This window comes from Mauremys mutica, chromosome 18 (genome assembly GCF_020497125.1).
Source record: "Mauremys mutica isolate MM-2020 ecotype Southern chromosome 18, ASM2049712v1, whole genome shotgun sequence".
Lineage (NCBI taxonomy): Eukaryota > Metazoa > Chordata > Testudines > Geoemydidae > Mauremys > Mauremys mutica.
The window spans coordinates 7,789,024-7,807,776 of record NC_059089.1 but is presented as its reverse complement, the minus strand read 5'-3'; the positions used below and the strand labels follow the sequence as shown (position 1 = coordinate 7,807,776).

Sequence of the window (18,753 nt, the reverse complement as noted above, 5' to 3'; positions counted from 1 at the left end):
AAAAATGGCTTGCTCTAGGAACTACATATATGTTTTGCTATGTTGGTCTTGCTAAGAACAAGGGCCTTTCGGTATTTTTGGTATGTTGGTGGGTGTTCTTGAAAAGTAAACATTTATTATTATATAAACAAAATTGATTCAACTTTTGACAAGCAAAGAAGACTAAATCATTGTTCATATTTTAAAGAAACAATCATAATCTGGCCAGTCATTGGAGTTGGTCAGAAAACTTTGGCAGAACAAAGTAAAATGTATTATCCTAGAAATTAGAATACTTAACATTGAAAGCATCTACCAGTAGAGTCTACCTACAATTACTGTTTACTAAATTTCCTTTTTTTAAAAAATACTAATGCACCTCTTGCAATGTGTTATAAAGTGCAAAGATTGTGTATCTTGGAAAGAACTGTAGCCTAACACTTGATAGTCAGTCAAATGTGAAATATACAGAAGGAATCTATATTTTTGCCTGGAAAAAGTAAACATATTATCCTGGCATTACAATTCTAAAATTATATTATACTCAAATGAATACTGTCTTCATGTAAGACGCCATTCCTGCAAAGAAGTAGGTATATGCTTAAATGTATGCCTTGTGAGCAATTCCACTGACTTCAAATGAAGCAACTCATGTGTGAGGCTACGCACTTGCATAAATCATTGCAGAATTGGGACCTAACTGAATGTCCAAGGAAGACAACAAATGATTTAAAGTATCAAAGCCAAAAAGATATCTAGAAGGGAAAGTCAGATACAAATGGAAAATTCCTTCCCGGCTTCATGGATGGTAATCACATTTTTTATGCTAGGAGCTGAAATTCATAAAGTTCTACACATATATTTAATTAGGTTAATCTGTTCAATTTCACATATGTCTACTTGCTGTAGTCAGGAACATTGCACATTATACAATTTGAATATTACATAATGAATTACAATCACAAATATTTTAGTGTTTATGCTGGAATGGGGAGGCCACAGAATTTTCTCTAAAATGAGAGAGAAACAAGCTTCATGCAAACCAATATTCACAATATAACTGTTATGTACAAAACTCTATCAGTAAGTAAAAGCCAATAAGGTAACCAACATATACCTCTTCAGTAAATCTATTTCCCCCCACAAAATAGATATATAAATTAATAACAGGATATAATTAAAGGTAATAGCATTTTTTTAAAGAATTTAAGAATATGCATAAGTGTTTATAGGATCAGGGCCTTATTTTTTCCTGTAATTTTTCCCCCAGACTTTTATGAAAGATAACATTCTTTATGTCCACTAAATATGTTCCAATAGACTTACGTAACACCGTCTCTCAGGCTTTCTGAAAGTCTACCTTTAGTCGTACAAATTGCATCATTACATTCATACCGTTCATTAATTGATTTAGACCCTTTGGCTATATTTTGACCTTATGAACACAATTTCTTTGGTTGTGAATGTGGTGACCTACAGAAATTGTGTGTGATTTGAAATAATTACTGAGACATGAATCTTTTGTAACTGATTACTGAAATATAAGAACGCCACAATTTTTGCAATGAGCGTGTGAGGAGCACAGGATTACAATTATTAATATAATTAAAAAGCTGAATTTAGTAAATCTTGCAAACTAATAGTACATACATCAGAAAAATGTAAAAACACTCAGCAAAGTTAAATGTTCTGTTTTGTCACCACAAAATAGGAGCAGGTGCCTATCTTAACTGGCTCTAAAACACAGTCCAAACATTACTTAAAGTCAAAACACAAACCTTCCTCATGGTTACACTTTTTAACAAAGAAATTATTAACAACAGATCAAAGTTCATCCCAAGCTTTCTTCCCAGGTTGCTTCTAGGATTCCTAATGCAGGACTGTTCAGTCCAAACTCATTCTCTAGACTCTAGAGCCACTCCCACCACTTCTCATATCTGGGGGAGGTGATTCATTATCTCACCAAGCAAGTCTGCAGAATCTACTTTAACCTCTCTCAGCAGCATCAATGACACCTGCTAACAGGGTGGGCTCACGGGCTAACAGCACCAGCCAGATTAAACTTTCACCACTCACAGTCAACCCACCTGACCTACACTGCCTAGGCAAATTCAACATTGCCTCCCAATAAGATTTTCAAAAATTATATGCAAAGTTAAAAAAAAAATCCATCATACAACTCTCCTACTTCCCAAAACACACCCAAAACTGAAAGCGTCAAACAGAAAAAATGGATGATTTGCAACCTATAGACTAAAAAGCATCAGGCTTCATATTCAGATACAAGCAACGTTTTTAGTTTCTGAGCTATAAACTACCAAGGCAGATTCACACACTTTAAAAAAAATGCTGTGTAGTCCACATGCTTGGCACTAAACATATGATATTTAGATGAGAAATCACCATAAGGTGTCTTTTGGATTAAAGGAATTATTGCTATAAGGTTTCATTCCCCTCTCAAAAAAGGGATGATTTAAAAACTTGTGATTTAAAAAATTAAAGTATTTCCATTCATGATTTTTTTATAAACAGAACTTAACATATTAGACCCAAATAATTTTAAAACACCTATTTGAAGAAACTATAAAACATTTATTTTTAAAACAAATTCATTTTTTTAAGATACTGGAGTGTGCGTACACATAACCACTAAGTAAAAAATAAGCCAATATGGATTTTTTTTTTAAATTTCCTCCCAGGCTGAATCTAAATTTGAACCAACAATATTTTTTAGAGCAAAGTTTACAAATCATGCCTGAAAATCTTGTTTTATGACCCCTGCTACCAGGACAATAAGACTTATGTTGTTAGCTCATATTGTAGTTTTTTATCAAGAACAGCTTTTGATTATAAAAGATGCTCAGCAAACTGCTTAAGGAAAAACCTGCTCTACCTCAAACAACCTTCTTCCCTCTTAGTCTTTGCACAGTTCTCAGTCAATAGCTGATATACTAAAATCTCCCATGATAAAAGCTAGAGCTTTTATCTATCAGCGCGCACACACACACACACACACACACCCCTTGTTTGTGTGAAAAGAGACTTCCGGATCTACTTTCTCTAACTGCTCTGAAGGCCTACAGCGAGATCCCAGAATTCCCTGGCTACCTTTATTATTGTTCTTCACTTATATGTCCAGACTCTCTGCTATACCATCCCACATACTTCTAACATTTCTCTGCAGATTCAATAGCTTCCATCACCTATTCCTCTATCCCTTGTAAACCCAGCATAAGGGTATTTAAAATATCCAGTCATTTTTCAGGCTCAGCTATAGATTTTATTTTCACGTTATATTGGGCCAAATTTTGATGTGATACAACAATTTGCAGTGGGGTAAATTACAAAACTTCAAATAACCAAGGCTTAGTCTGACCTTAAAAGGGCTTTTGCTGATACAGAAATTTTGGGAGGAAAAAAAAACCCCAAACCCTATAGACATTGCTATACCAGCAAAAGTTTCTAGTCTACACCCGGCCTGAGACTCTGTTGACCTACTTACATCCACTTCACCAATGTGTAATGGTTTTTCTATACTACAGTTTTTACCTCATTAACTGATTGCCAGTTCACTCAAGATCATTAACAAGTTTGCGAAGGTTAGGCTGGATTCTCCCCAAACATTTGTTCCATGATAAGAACAGACATAGTGGGTCAGACCAATCGTCCATCTAGCCCAATATCCTGTCTTCTGACAGTGGCCAATGCCAGATCATTTTGAGGGAATGAACAGAACAGGCAATCACTGAGTGACCCCTCTAGGCTGACCAGACAGCAAGTGTGAAAAATTGGGACACGGGGTGGGGGATAATAGGAGCCTATATAAGAAAAAGCCCCAAATATAGGGACTGTCCCTATAAAACTGGAACATCTGGGCACCCTAGATCCATCCTGTCGTCCACTCCCAGCTTCTGGCAATCAGACATTGAAAAATAAAGTCTAAACCAGCGTAATATAAGGATTTTCTAGATGAACAGTGAGTGTACAGCACCTTAGTGTGCCACACAGCAACTGATAGTGTGACCCTTACTATTAGGCACTAGAAGTTCTCCAGTGCGCTTTCACCAAATGCAGGTTAATGCACACCCAGGAACTTGGTGCTTAATGCTGGAGCGCAGGGTCCATGCAGGCAGCTAGCACAGCACACTATGGCACTGAAGATTTACACCTCAGCTTGCTGTGCACTATGTGTCTAGAGAAGCTCTTAAACCCAGAGGAGACAGAAGGTGAAGGATCTTCAGAGGGTAAGTTAGACCAACATATGGGGTGTCTTAACTGCAAACAACAAAAAAAGCACGATCTCAACTCGGGTGAGCTAACCCACGTTAGCTGACTTGGATAAAAAATTAGGAGGGGACAAAGCAAGTTGAAGTTGAGCCGAGAACCCAAACCTGAGCTGCCATGTCTTCACTGCTAGTTATGTTTTGACCTGAATTAAGAACACACCTTTTTCTTTTTTTGCAGTGGAGACATACCCTGGTTCTAACAAAGGTTCTAACTTAGCGCTTGTCTACACAGGGAGTCATTCCTGATTAGCTCCTTCTATAGATGTTTTTATTCCAGAATAAGAGTCCCTTATTCTGAATTAGCTTAATCCACTTCCAAATTGAATTAAGATGATTCAAAATAGGGCAGCTTTATTCCAGAATAAGAGCATCCACAGAGGGCTTTAAATTCACACCCTATGTTAAACTGAATTAACCTTCCTGGCCTTTATACTTCGCCTCTTTATTTGGTCCATCTTACGCTTCCCTGTCATACAATGAGCAACTGCATTCCATATACTCAGAGGTGGCCAACCTGAGCCTGAGAAGGAGCCAGATTTACCAATGTTCATTGCCAAAGAGCCACAGTAATACGTCAGCAGCCCCCCATCACCCGGCCTGCTCCCATCTCCTGCCCACCGGCAGCCTCGCCAATCAGCGCGTCCATCTCCCTCCCCGCACCTCCTGACCAGCTGTTTTGTGGTGTGCAGAAGGCTCTGGGAGGGAAGGGAGAGGAGCGAGGCCACGACAGGCTCAGGGGAGGGGGCGGGAATGGGTGGAGTGGGAGCAGGGCCTGTGGCAGAGCCAGGGGTTGAGCAGTGAGCACCCCTGGCACATTGGAAAGTTGGCGCTGGTAGTTCCAGCCCCGGAGTCGGTGTCTATACAAGGAACCGCATTTTAACTTCTGAAGAGTCGCATGTGGCTCTGAAGGGGTTGGTCACCCCTGCATATACGCCTCAAATGTGTAAGGGAAAAGATATATTTTCCCCCTAAGCCTTCTTTTTCCCACAGGCCTTACAACATTAACTTTGGAAGTCATGAGGAGACAGCAAATCAATTAAAAACCAAATAACTTGTTAGGTCAATCATAAGCCTACCTGGGTGTTTCCATATGTATTTAGACATACATATGTACATACTTAGATATACAACAGAAAAGTGCACTATTATTTATATTACAGGAACTTATATGGAGCCATCAGTATAGTATCTGTGCATAGTGTACCCAGTTCAGATTCTAGCAAAACAATTCCTGTAGATGAAGACCCAGTATCTCTAACTCCACTCCAAGCTGAAGACTTACATATGTGCTCAACTTTACACACTGTGGATCGTTCCACAGAAGTTAACCAGACTATTAAGCACGTGAGGTTAAGCCCAAGATTGTAACAGGACAGAGATACAGAACATATTGACACAAGTGCTGGTACTAAGGGTGTGGCTGCACCCCCTGGCTTGAAGTAGTTTCCATCATATACAGGGTTCACGGTTTGGTTCAATGGCTCTCAGCCCCGCACTATATAAATTGTTCCAATACCCCTGTACTGACAATGAGAGGGGAAAGTGATCTAACACTTATGAAAAGGCTGGTCAAATAGGTGAGTCTCATGCTAATGCTAGAAGGTGAAAGACAATTGTATACCTAATTAGCTACATACATAATTACAGTGCACCGACTAGCATCGTATACAATAATTAAAGAAACAGTTTCATCCTGGAACAGGGATTTCCCTACACATACCCCCATGGGGGTGTTTACTCCCTCCCCCTGAATTTATCATAGAATCTCAGGGTTGGAAGGGACCTCAGGAGGTCATCTAGTCCAACCCCCTGCTCAAAGCAGGACCAAACCCAACTAAATCATCCCAGCCAGGGCTTTGTCAAGCCTGACCTTAAAAACCTCTAAGGAAGGAGATTCTACTACCTCCCTAGGTAACCCATTCCAGTTCTTCACCACCCTACTAGTGAAAAAGTTTTTCCTAATGTCCAACCTAAACCTCCCCAATCCCCCCCCCCCCCCCGCAGTTTTGTGAACTAGTTACATGCAGTGTTGCCAATTTAGTGATTGTTTGGAACCTTAATACACACTATAAAAGCATATAAAGTGTATCATAAAATATGTGTATCTGAAAAAGTATAATAGATTTGAAAAGTATGAACACAGACTAGCTTCCTTATACAGCTGTTTTTTATGACAATGTCAGAGCATTCATTTCGGTGATGTTGGCCAACCTAATAATTTCAAATTATGATTTATAAGCAAAGTCTAAATGAGCTCTCCCTGACAGCTAGTGATGAGGTGGTGGCTGAGGGGAAAGGCTTCAGGACCAGATTGTATTTACATTCACACCTCATCTACCTAGGGATCCAGCAAACAAAGCTGTGTTGCCCAAGTGATAAATTTTGGCTGGGGTTGGGTTACAAATCACTTGAATGCAGAGGGGCAAAGAAATGTTGTTATACTTATTGTATGAGTAAAGGGCAGAAGAACTGTACTTAGCCTGTGCTGATCTAGGGCATCAAAAGAGAGGGTGGGGACAGGTGTTTTGCTTGATCGTCTGCCTGAGTCACAAGTAACTGTTCAAAGACAGAGCTGATTAGGCTCCATAGATAGTCTTTTGTTTTGTTAAGTGAGCACTGCAGCTGAAATGACTGATAATCATGTCTAAGTGCTTAGACCTGCTGTGGGACAGTGTTTCTGTGGAAGAGACAGCCCAGCCTGCACTAGCAGCGAGGTTCCCCCTCTGAGAGCTCAGCTGAAATCACTGAGAACTGGGTGAAACCTCAAGAGACCAACTCGCAGAGGTCACAGTGGCAGGTGGCAGCAGAAGGTGACGGTGCAGGGCCACTGGCAACAGAGCAATGGAGTGAATGGTGGCACAACAAACAGCAGTGGCCAGAGCAAACAGTGAGCAGCTGAGAGAATAAGCAAGGTACCTTCTTGCCCCCCACCTGGGAGGTGAACTCATGTGAAAGCACCTCTGAACTCTGAGTCTCCACTGACCAAAGACAACACTAGTGATTATTAAAGAGGCTGTTAAGAATGCTGTAGACACAACACACGTCATGTGAACAAACATGGCCGTGGCATCATACTTTCTATTTAAGCAAGAGATACCACACACTACAAACTGGAGGCCAATGTTAAGGGCATTGTCACTTGTTCATCCTGAAGCTGAATACTGGTTCCGAACAAGACCAGCAAATGCTCACTATCTTTCTGCAAGAAACTCAACTGACTGGCTAGATGCATGTGATGCATCAGTGAAAGACTCAACAGTTGAAAAAGTAAAGAACTCTCTCACCACATTCAAAAAATTTGCATACATGGCTGATGAATGCACCAATGCAAATGGGCATCAAGTATTAAGTCATTGTGTATGTTATCCTGATGTCAGTGGTAGGCCAGTAGATGCATTTCTAGATGTTCAAGTTACAGAAGACACATCGGCTGCATCTGTGACAACCCACATCTTAGAAGAGTTAAATGCTTGTCAATCGGACCCCAAACAGATGGCTGCTTGTGCATTTGATGGAGCTGTAAACTTCTCTGGAAGACATGGCAGAGCACAAGTTTTGCTCAGAGAAAAGTGTAACCCTAATCTCTCCTATAGTCACTGCAGAGGTCATCTACTCCAACTAGTGCTAGTACGAGCTGCAGACTTCAAAAGACATTTAAAAACCTATAAATGTAATGTCTTCATTATATTCTTTTTTCAGCAAGAGTCCAAAAAGACTGAATATCTTGGAAAATGTAGAAGATACACTGGGACTGAAGTTCAAATTAGTCCAACCTGGGAAAACCCGCTGGCTTTCTCATGAGCGATCCTTGGCTGTTGTCTTAAAATTACTCCAGCCATTATTAGTGGCTTTGGAAAGTATCCACCAAGACGGAATGGATCTAAGTAGTGAGGCTGGTGGATTACTTTTGCTACTACGTTCAGAGAAGACTATTGCCATTCTCTCTCTTGTAAGTCTACTGTTGAAACCACTTGGGTCATTAAACAATGCCATCCAGGCATCTGCTTTTTTTTTTTTTTTTTTTTTTTTTTTGATATACCAATCTCCTAGAACTGGAAGGGACCTTGAAAGGTCATCGAGTCCAGCCCCCTGCCTTCACTAGCAGGACCAATTTTTGCCCCAGATCCCTAAGTGGCCCCCTCAAGGATTGAACTCACAACCCTGGGTTTAGCAGGCCAATGCTCAAACCACTGAGCTATCCCTCCCCCCTATACAACAGTCGAAGATCTCTGTCCAGCAATAGAAGCTACATTTGGATCAATCAGAGAGCTAGCCATTGAAGAAGTACTGGAAGATGCAAAGACTTCAGTCCAGAAGTTGACTAATGAAGGCATTTATATTGAATCCTTAAGTGAAGAAGACAAGAAGTGTTTGTTAAGACAACTGAAAAATCTACAACAGTGACTTCTAGATTCTACTCAACCTCTACGTAGCTTTTACAGATCCCTGTCTTATAAAACACCGACAGTTGAGAGGAGTGAGGCACTACCAGCAATGGGGCTGCCACGTGCTCAGGACAGAACAGAGAATTTGAACACAGAGTGGAATATCATACGACGAATGAATGAAGATTTGACTTCAACTTCTTTTTTTAACATCACTAATGGCTCGACTCAATCTTTGTGTTCTGTTTCCTGGGCTGAAAGAAGTAGGAATTCATCTCTTGCTACTCCCAGTCACAACAGCTACAGTTGAGTGTTCTTTTTCATCATTGAATAGAATTTTGTGTTTTGAAAGAAGTCGCCTTCTGCCTGATCATGTGAATGAACTAATGAGCATATCAATTGAAGGAATGGAAGTACCGGACACATGAGAAGCCACCAAAGATGAACACATTGCATTCAAGAAGTTCATTAACAGAGTTGTGCAAAATTATAACAAGAAACCAAGAAGGATGTAGATGTAGTGCTTCATAGAAGCCTTGAATAGCTAACTTTAATTTGTGTGATGATTTTAAAATCTAATGAAATGGTCATGAAACCAGTTTTTACTATGGTGCCATACAGCCCGCCTTCACCCTCACGGTCTCACTCCTCATCGGCTCTGACCTCCCCTTCCCCACACCCTGTAAATTTGAACACCCCCCAATTTCAATTCCTGGGGAAAACATTGTCCTGGAAGGATCTCATTCTCTGCTCCATCCCTTATGATTTGTATTTCACAGGTCTGCAGCACGTGCCCAGTGCCATCACTACCCACCCCACTTCAGAAATAGTCCCTTTTTTCCCCAACACTCTAACCCTTGTAAAAGGCACTGATTGGCTGTCCTCTCTTCATCCTCCCTCAAGAGCTCCTATATGAACTTGCCAGTCAAAGATGCCAGAAAGCCATTACACATCATACATGTGTCCAGGGAAGGTGGTATCTCATGTGACTCACCTAAATACAGAAATACAGCACTATAGGCTCACTCCAGGCTTCCTTAGATAACAGACTGGGGGAGGGATGGAGGGATGGTCTCCTTCTTTCCCCCGCCCCCTAGAAAAGCAGCTGTTGTCCTGGATTGCTCAGTCCTTGAACAAAATAAGTAGCCCACAGAAGTGCCCCATCAAGCCATATAACCCCATTACTTATATTGGTCTTATTTTATCCCACAGCTTCTCAATTATTTCCCAGTGTTGAACAACTCCATTATCTGAACATAAAATCTCAAATCCTTTTTGACTCTCTTATTTCCTACTGTAACTTTATTCCACTCATGTTCTTATCAATGCCTTGACTAGGTAAATGTAAGTCATCTGTACCCTGCTTAGAAGAGGCATAATCAAAACCTTTACCATGCAACTCATGCAAACTGGCTGTTTCGGTTGTCTTTGTCTCCCTCTACTTGTGTATTGGCTGAAAAATCCAACTCCCTTCTGACTGGCTAAAGGGGCAGGGAGTCAGTTTCCCCCTCAATGGAAGAAACAAGGATAGCTTATTCCAAAAGGGTTATCACTCACATACTGTACATGATAAACAGCCTCATTCATTTCTATTCCCTTATCCCAACAAATCAATGTTTGTTAGTACAAAGTCAACACATCCAGATGTACTTTCCATACTAGTTAACCACTAAATTGGCATCACATAGTACAAAATAATCAAGAGACATTCAAGAAACAAAACTAAAACAAAAAGGAGGCAGATGATAAGCAATTAATCCATAAAATATTCAAAATCAGAAACTTCTTCCCAAAAATGCAGTATGATTGAACCAATTCACTATGAACATATTCAGTAGTGCAACATTTTTAAATTATTGTAACATTAAGATTAGTTTCAATCACTCAGAATTTTAAGAAGCCTAAAAGATAATACCTCATACTGGCCAGAACTTCTTCACATGATAAAAAAACAACCCCAAGCCCATCAGGTGACATTCATAACGAATATTATTCATGCTCTCATCCTCCTCCATTGCCCAAATTCCCATCTTTTTATGATCATTTTTATGTCTTTACTAAAGGCCTGACCTACAAATAGTCACTGTCACAGAGGCTCATTGAGTTAAATATGACTTTATGTGTGAATAACTACACATCCATAAGTAACTAATTATACGACCAGACCTTAGATTTTAAGATCTTTGGTGCAGGTATCATGTTTTGTTCTTTCCAGGTCCCAGCACACTTTGTATTATAGAATCACAGAAATGCAGAGCTGGAACGGACCTCAAGAGGTCATCTAATCCAGCCCGTGTACTGAGGCAGTACCAAGTAAACCTACATCACCTAACAGGTGTTTGTCTATTCTGTTTCTAAAAACCTCCACTGATAGGAATTCCATAGCCTCCCATGGAAACCTATTCCAGTGCTTAACTATCCTTATCATTAGACACATTTTCCTAATATCTAACCTAAATATCCCTTGCTGCAGATTAAGCCCATTACTTGTTGTCCTACCTTCAGTGGACATGGAAAACAATTGATCACGGTCTTCTTTATAACAGCCCTTAACATATTGAAGATGTATCAATTACCCCCTCACTCGTCTTTTCTCAAGGCTAAACATGCCCAGTTCTTTTAACGTCTCCTCATAGATCAGATTTTCTAAACCTTTTATAATTTTCTTGCTCTCTCAACTCTCTCTCGTTAATCCACATCTTTCCTAAAGTATGATGCCCAGAACTGGACACCGTACTCTAGCTGAGGCCTGATCAGCGCTGGCTCATATTCAATTTCTGATCCACTATAATCCCCAGATCCCTTTCAGCAGTATTACTGCCTAGCCACTTAGTCCCCATTTTGTATTTGTACATTTAATTTTTCCTTCCTAAGTGCAATACTTTGCACTTGTATTTACTGAATTTCATCTTGTTGATTTCAGACCCATTCTCCAATTTGTCAAGGTCATTTTGAATTCTAAGCCTGTCCTCCAAAGTGCTTGCAACCCTTCCCAGCTTGATGTCATCCACAAATTTTATAAGCCTACTCTCCATTCCATTATCCAAGTCATTAATGAAAATGCTGAATAGTACCTGACCCAGAACTGACCCCTGCAGGACCCCACTAGATACATCCTCCTAGTTTGATATCAAACCATAGATGTCTACTCTTTGAGTACAGTTTTCAACTAGTTATGCACCCTGAAAACAATTATGGGTCAAACCAACCAAGAAGAAGAATTTAATTAGAAAAATATGCATGATAATTGGGAATTATTTAAGAGCACTTTATTAGATGCCCCAAAAGCCATAATCCCACAATCAGGGAAGAAGGCTGTACTGGTTAAAAAAATCCAACATGGTTTAGAAGCGAAGTGAAGGAAGCTATAAAAATAAAAAAATAAAATATAACTAATAGAAGAAAGTGAATAGTAATGAATATAAAACAGAAAACAAGAATTGTGGGAAACTAATCAGAAAAACAAAGTGACATAAGCAGAAATATATGGCTAGCAGAACTAAGGACAATAAGGAGTTTTTTAAGCATATTAGGAACAAAAAATCTTAACAATGGCATTGGCCATTACTAGATGGAAGTGGTAGATTTATCAATAATAATAATAATATAGACAAGCCAGATATGTTCAATAAATATTTATGTTCTGTATTTGGGGAAAAAACAAGTGATGTAGACATACCATATAAGAACACATTTTCTATTCCACTAGTATCTCTGGAGGATGTTAAATAGCAGCTATTAAAGTCAGACATTTTTTAAACGGCAGGTATGGATAACTTGTATCCAAGAGTTTTAAAAGAGCTGGATTTTATTTTCAGTAAGTCTTGGCACTCAGGGGAAGTTCCAAAAGACTGGAAGAAAACGTATGTTGTGCCAATATTTAAAAAGGGTGAGCAGTATGACCCGGGTAATTATAGGCCTGCCAGTCTGACACTGATCCCAGGCAAGATAATGAAGTGGCTGATATGGGACTTGATTAATAAAGAATTAAAGGAGGGTAATATAATTAATAACAATCAACATAAGTTTATGGAAAATAGATACTGTCAATCTAACTTGATATTTTTTATGAGTCTTACAAGTTTGGTTGATAAAGATAATAGTGTTGATGTAATACTCTTAGGCTTTTATAAGGCATTTGAATTGGTACCACATGACAGTTTGATTAAAAAACTAGAAAGATATAAAATTAACATGGCACACATTAAATGGATTGATATCTGGCTGGCTGATAGTCACAGAATATAATTATAAATGGGTAACCATAATCGAACGTATGTGTTTCCAGAGGATTGCTGCAGGGATTGGTTCTTGACCCTACGCTAATTTTTATCAATGACCTGGAAGAAAACATAAATTCAACACTCATAAAGTTTGCAAATGACACAAAAATTGAGGGAGTGGTAAACAACAATGAGGACAGATCACTGAGCCACAGAGATCTGGATTGCTTGATAAACTGGGTGCAAGCAAACAACGTGTGTTCTAATATGGCTCAATGTAAATGTGTACGTCTAGGAACAAAGAACGTAGGCCATACTGGCAGGACAGGGAACTCTATCCTGGGAAGCAGTGGCTCTGTAAAAGACGATTGGGGGTGGGTTGCTTTGCGGGGGCTTTTGGGGGGGGGGGGGATAATCTGCTGAACATGAGCTCCCAATGCAACACTGTGGCCAAAAGGGCTAATGCAATCCTTGGATCCATCAACAGGGGAATCTCAGGCAGGAGTAGAGAGGTTATTTTACCCTGTATTTGAAACTGATGCAACTACTGCTGGAATCCTGTATCCAGTTCTAGTACTCACAATTCAAAAAGGATATTGATAAATTGTAGAGGATTCAGAGAAGATCAACAAGAATGATTAAAGGATTAGCAAACATGCCTCATATTAATAGACTCAAGGAGCTCAATCTACTTAGTTTAACAACAAGCAGGATAAGCGGTGACTTGATTACAGTCTATAAGTATCTACATGGGGAACAAATATTTAATAATAGGCTCTTCTTCACTCTGGCAGAGAAAGGCTTAACACAATTCAGTGGCTAGATGTTGAAGCTAGACAAACTCAGACTTGAAAATAAGGCATAAATTTTTAACAGTGATAGTAATTAATCATTGGAACAATCTACCAAAGATAGTGGTGGATTCTCCATCACTGACTATTTTTAAATCAAGATTGGGTGTTTTTTCTAAAGATCTCTTCTAAGAATTATTTTTGGGAAAGTTCTGTGGTGTGTAATGTACAGGAGGCCAAATTAGATGATCACAATGGTCCTTTCTGGCCAAAGAATCTATGAATCTGAGTAGTCTCACTGAAGCCAACAGGAATATTTGCATGCATAAAGTTAAACACATGCATAAATATCTGCAGGATTGGGGGCCTATGCAATCACCCTATCCTTAATATATGCACACACTATTCCAGTTGTATCCAAGAGGATCTATATGTATTAATATAATGGCAGTATTGACAATATGAGGGAAGTATGGTTACTGCGAGAACCCTTACTTTGGGATTTATTGACATTTGAGGATTGAAAGGCCCAATTCTGCAAACCCCTCTATGTGCACAGTTTCCAGTGACTTCAGTGAGCATTCTATATGCCAAGGGCTTCTAGAATTTGGTCCAAAGACTATACCCTAAATAATACAAAAACTTACATTAAGTTAAAAAAAAAAGGAAAATCTTTTCAGAACACTAGTTTCTATTGATTTCACTGACACACTTGCGTAATCAAAAATTTAATTACATGTCACCACAGCAGCGTAACTATACCTACATAACAAAATATATTAGGAAAATAATTATGTATTTAAATTATTCTATAATTCTGGAAATAATGTAATAATTAACTTTCATACTGTGCATGTGCAAAAATAATTTATCATTTAACATGCTATTATTTTATTTAGGTTTGTCCCCCTCACTGAGGACTCGGTTCCTGGAAAATTTCCACTTCCAAAATACAGACTTTCGGTAATTTATGCTACGAAAATTAGGTTTTGAAATCTATTTACAGCAGTTTCTTTTCTTTTCCACTATCACATAACTCAAAAATAGGCAAACAAATTTTGCTCAACTTCCCAGGAAAAAAGTTCCCTTTGAAATTTCAGCCAAGAAGGTTTTCTCCAGAATGTAAGAGCACATGAAAAAAGGTTAAGGTTGAGAATTCTATTATAACCTAGACTATAGCTTTCACCACCAGTGAAAGATAGAATGGAAGCCATTGTTTAAAGGAAAACGATATGCACACAGTTAAAGGCTGTAAAGGTTGCAGTACACACACCTACAGTATAACGGCATCCCCACACGCTGCAATCTAGTGCTAATGTATTTTCAATCTCTGCAGAGGAAATGGGCTACATATTTTTAAATAACTAAATATTTATATATAAGGAAATTCACTTATTTGCATTAGCAGTTTAGTACATGTAGAGATATAAAACAGGCCCTTGAAGTTTCAAGTCCTATATTTTTGATTATTATAAACTTCTAAGACATAAATGTAAAACACAAGGCAACACAACCTCTTATGTACTGTAATTGAATATTTGCCACTATTCATAATCAAAATAACATAGCGATCAATTTATTATATCCCCGGCCTAAAATACACCAATCATTAGGGCTTCTCCCAAGATTTTAGGGTGAGGATGTGAGGCTAGGCAGAGCAGGGAAGAGAAGCACCAAAAAATCTCCACTTGGAAAAAAGAATTATATTCATGAATCTTCAAAAATATTTTGGTATACGCTTAGACTAAGCTGAAGTTATAGTGTGCAGTTCAATGAAAAGACTTCTTGCAGGATATGAGTTTGGAAAAGCCACCACCTTTAAGGCTTTTGAATGAAACCATGAACAAAATATTGACAAGGATTGTTTAATCCAATTTAATGCACTGTGTATAATTTCTACACGTGACACTCCAGTGTGTTTGTGCTGCCACTATTTAATGACTATGGTACTTTGGTCTATATTTGCTGAAAAAAATTCAGGAAGAGGGTGGGTCTTTTTTCTGGAGATAAATGCAAAAGTAAAAATATAAAGTTGCATTTCTGAGTATTTTCTCCTCCACCCAACATTTTTCCTGCTTTGCAAGTCTTTCCATCACTCCACAACACAATAAATGAGAACAGGGTGAAAAATAGATCCTTCTCCCTGCATTTATCAGGAAGTCCAGACTTCAATTTCAAGTGAATATCGAGTTACAGTGAAACAATCAGAACACCAAACACATTTCAGGGGGTTAAATTCAGATTTAAAAATTCATTTCAGAAAAATTCATTCCAGATTGAAATTTAATTAAAAAGGGAGGTGGGGAAGGGGGACTAAATTTAAGTTATTGGAGTGTGGAAGCACGAGTTTCAGAAACTCGTGTTCAAAATTCAAAAATGTTCTTTTCAAATTAAATGCTGCAGCTGTGGAGCCAGCCATCTTGCTATTTTGTCCCCATTTTAGAGAGGAGGCTGTGTCAAGGTTGGTAAGACTCAAATGTTGACCTAATCTTCCACGCTCTCTTTTGTATGCAAAGGCCATGTATATCATTTATATGTGCTTTTATTGAAACAATGAAAGCTTTAGTGCTCTTTTGTTATTTATTTTTAAAAGATCAATACCAACATTCCAGTATTCAAGGGCAACCCTACAATAACAAACCAGTGTGGGTAGTCCACTACTTGCAGGCAACCTTATAACAACAAAATGTGTGCATAACCCTATGAGAAACATTGAAACCTTTCCATAATTAATCTCAAACTCCAGAAGGATTATAAAGAGTGAGAAGTGAAAAGGATTTTTGAAATTATGGAAAATATCATGGCAGCGCCCTTTTTAGCTACTTTAGTTTTATTAAAAATTAAAATATGCAAATCCACAGTTAATTTTGTTCATAAGTGTTAATTATGCACATCTGTATTATCAAAGCAGATTTTACAATAAATCTATGCAATACTACATTGATATCATCCACAGTATCTGAAATAGTTTCAGTGTATGTATCAAAAACCTACTAGGGAAATTTTTTCTCTTTACAAAAGAAGAAGTAGGAAATTAAATGACTGGAAACTATGTTTTAATTATACCAGGACAAACCATCAGAAAAACCAAGAAATTCAAAACCAGAACTGACATTCTACTCTTAATTTTGCTTTCCCTCCTGTTTTTCTGATCTCTGTGTAGAACCTTATTGTTTAAAAGCAGTTTTGCATTAAATCCAAAATCACCAAAAAAATAAAATAAAAAAAAAATTTGGGTGTGTCCACAGAAAAATTTCTATATTTTTCCTTTATTTCTTCCTTATTTAAGACAACTAACTTTAAATATGACAAAATACCAAAATCAACCCTGCCACACTATGATAGCAAGTTCAAAATTAGAATGAAGCACAATTCATAATTGCTTCATAACAGCAATTCTCCTACTTTCCCCAAAGTAATATTTTATTGCAGTTCATTTATATATGCTTGTCTAAAACTTAAATCAGATTCATTTTCAAGCTGTCGCTGTTTTACAATAATATTTTCTTCCAAAACAGGAAAAAACCTGAATTCGTCCAAATTCCAGCTTAATTTTCATTTACATATTAACAGGGCTTTGCTTCAAAAACACAAAATTTGTCCCCACGAGCCCAGCCCACCCAACTAACTGTTCTATGAATATGCAAAACATTCTTCCCTCAAATCCCCAGCAAATTCTTACAATTCAAACTTTTTAAAAATAAGAAATAGCAAATATTTCCTCTTTTTTCAATTTTAATTTCTTTTTATTTACGAAATAGTCTCCCCTAGGTGGCGCCGTTTTAATGGAAAAAAACTACCGTTTGGAGGAAAAATTAGAAAAAAAAATTGAGCAAGAGAAAGGGCCTAAAAGCGGGGAGTCGGGGGGCCGAGCGGGGCGGGGGCCGGGGAGCGGGGCGGGGGCGGCGGCCCCGTCCGGGGCGCTTCGCGGGGTGTTGCACCGGCGGTCCGAGCTGACATGGCTGCTCGGCGCCGCTTTGTTCCCGGAGCCGGCCCGAGCCGGGCGCGGGCAGAGCCGGGCACCCCGCGCCGAGCCCCGCGGCCGCCCGCGTCGGTCGGGCGGGCGGGCGGGCGGGCGCCCCCCGGGCTCCCCGTGCCGGCCCCGCGCCCGGCCGGCCGCCCTTACCTGCTCTCCCGGCGCCGCCGCCGGCTCCGGGGCGCTGCTGTCCGGCTGGCTCATCGGGCTCGGGCGGGAGCCCCGCTGCTCCCGGGCCTGCGATCCGCTGCGCGCTTCACAATGCCGCCGCCGCCGCCTTTCCGCCCTGCGGGGCCGGGAGGGACGCGAGTGGGGGCGATGCCCGCGGCGCGGCGCGGGTGGGCGGCTCGCCGGGCTGCTGCAGCCCCCCTTCCCCGGGGCGCGGGCCGCGCCGCCTTCAGCGAGGGCGCTGCTGCGGGCAGGGCGAGTCCCGGTGCGGAGCCCGCGCTGCCGCCATCACAGCAGCTCTGGGGGCAGCTCCAGCCTCAGCACATTCAGATCAAGCAGCAGCAGGAGCAGGGGGCTGAGTCTGGCCGAGCCGAGCGCTGCAGGACCCGGGGCTCTGCCCTCTCCGCCCCTCCATGCCCAGGCCAGGGCGCGGAGCGCCCCCTGCCCCGCTAGGGCCCCTGGCACTGCCCTGCCCGGGCCTGGCACCAGCAGCCCCGGGCAGCGCGCTGCTGCCCGTGCCACGCTCGGGAAGAGCAGCTCCAACTTTGCAAGGTGCTTGAGTCGGAGCCCAGCCTCAGGACCCAGCGGCAGGGGGGCCCCACGCAGCTGGCTCTCGGGACTGGCACTTTCAGAAATTCCGAGGATTATTTTTCGGTGGGAGGAAGGCGGGTGTGGGTTAATCTGAGCTCCGGGAAACAGATAAATAAATAAATAAAAATCAGGGACTACTTTTTTGAAAACCACAGAAAGCAGCAATTTCCCCAGGAGCCTCCCGGCACTGTTCCTGGTAGGGATTTGGTGCCCATTGCCAACCTCCTCAAAGCAGGATGGAGAGAGGACCTGAAATTGGCATGTGCCGAAAGAAAGCTGTGACAGTGCAGGACTGGCAGCTAATCATATGTGGGCTCCCAACCTTAAGGCCAGAACTGTGGGCATGCCTCCGAA

The 18,753-nt window shown here is 40.4% G+C and overlaps 1 protein-coding gene across 15 annotated transcripts in view; it reads right to left on the bottom strand.

The window, feature by feature from the left end:
- ZNF618 (zinc finger protein 618) overlaps positions 1-18,091 on the bottom strand; it is a 276,489-nt gene extending 258,398 nt beyond the window's left edge. For all 15 annotated transcript variants that reach the window (XM_044992642.1, XM_044992643.1, XM_044992650.1 and 12 more), the window contains exon 1: positions 17,791-18,091. Coding sequence is in view for 1 of the 15 variants with exons in the window: in XM_044992644.1 (XP_044848579.1) it covers positions 17,791-17,844 (54 nt within the window). In the remaining 14 variants the exon portion in view is untranslated. The remainder of the gene's footprint in view (positions 1-17,790) is intronic.
- Between the last annotated feature and the right edge of the window lie 662 nt (positions 18,092-18,753).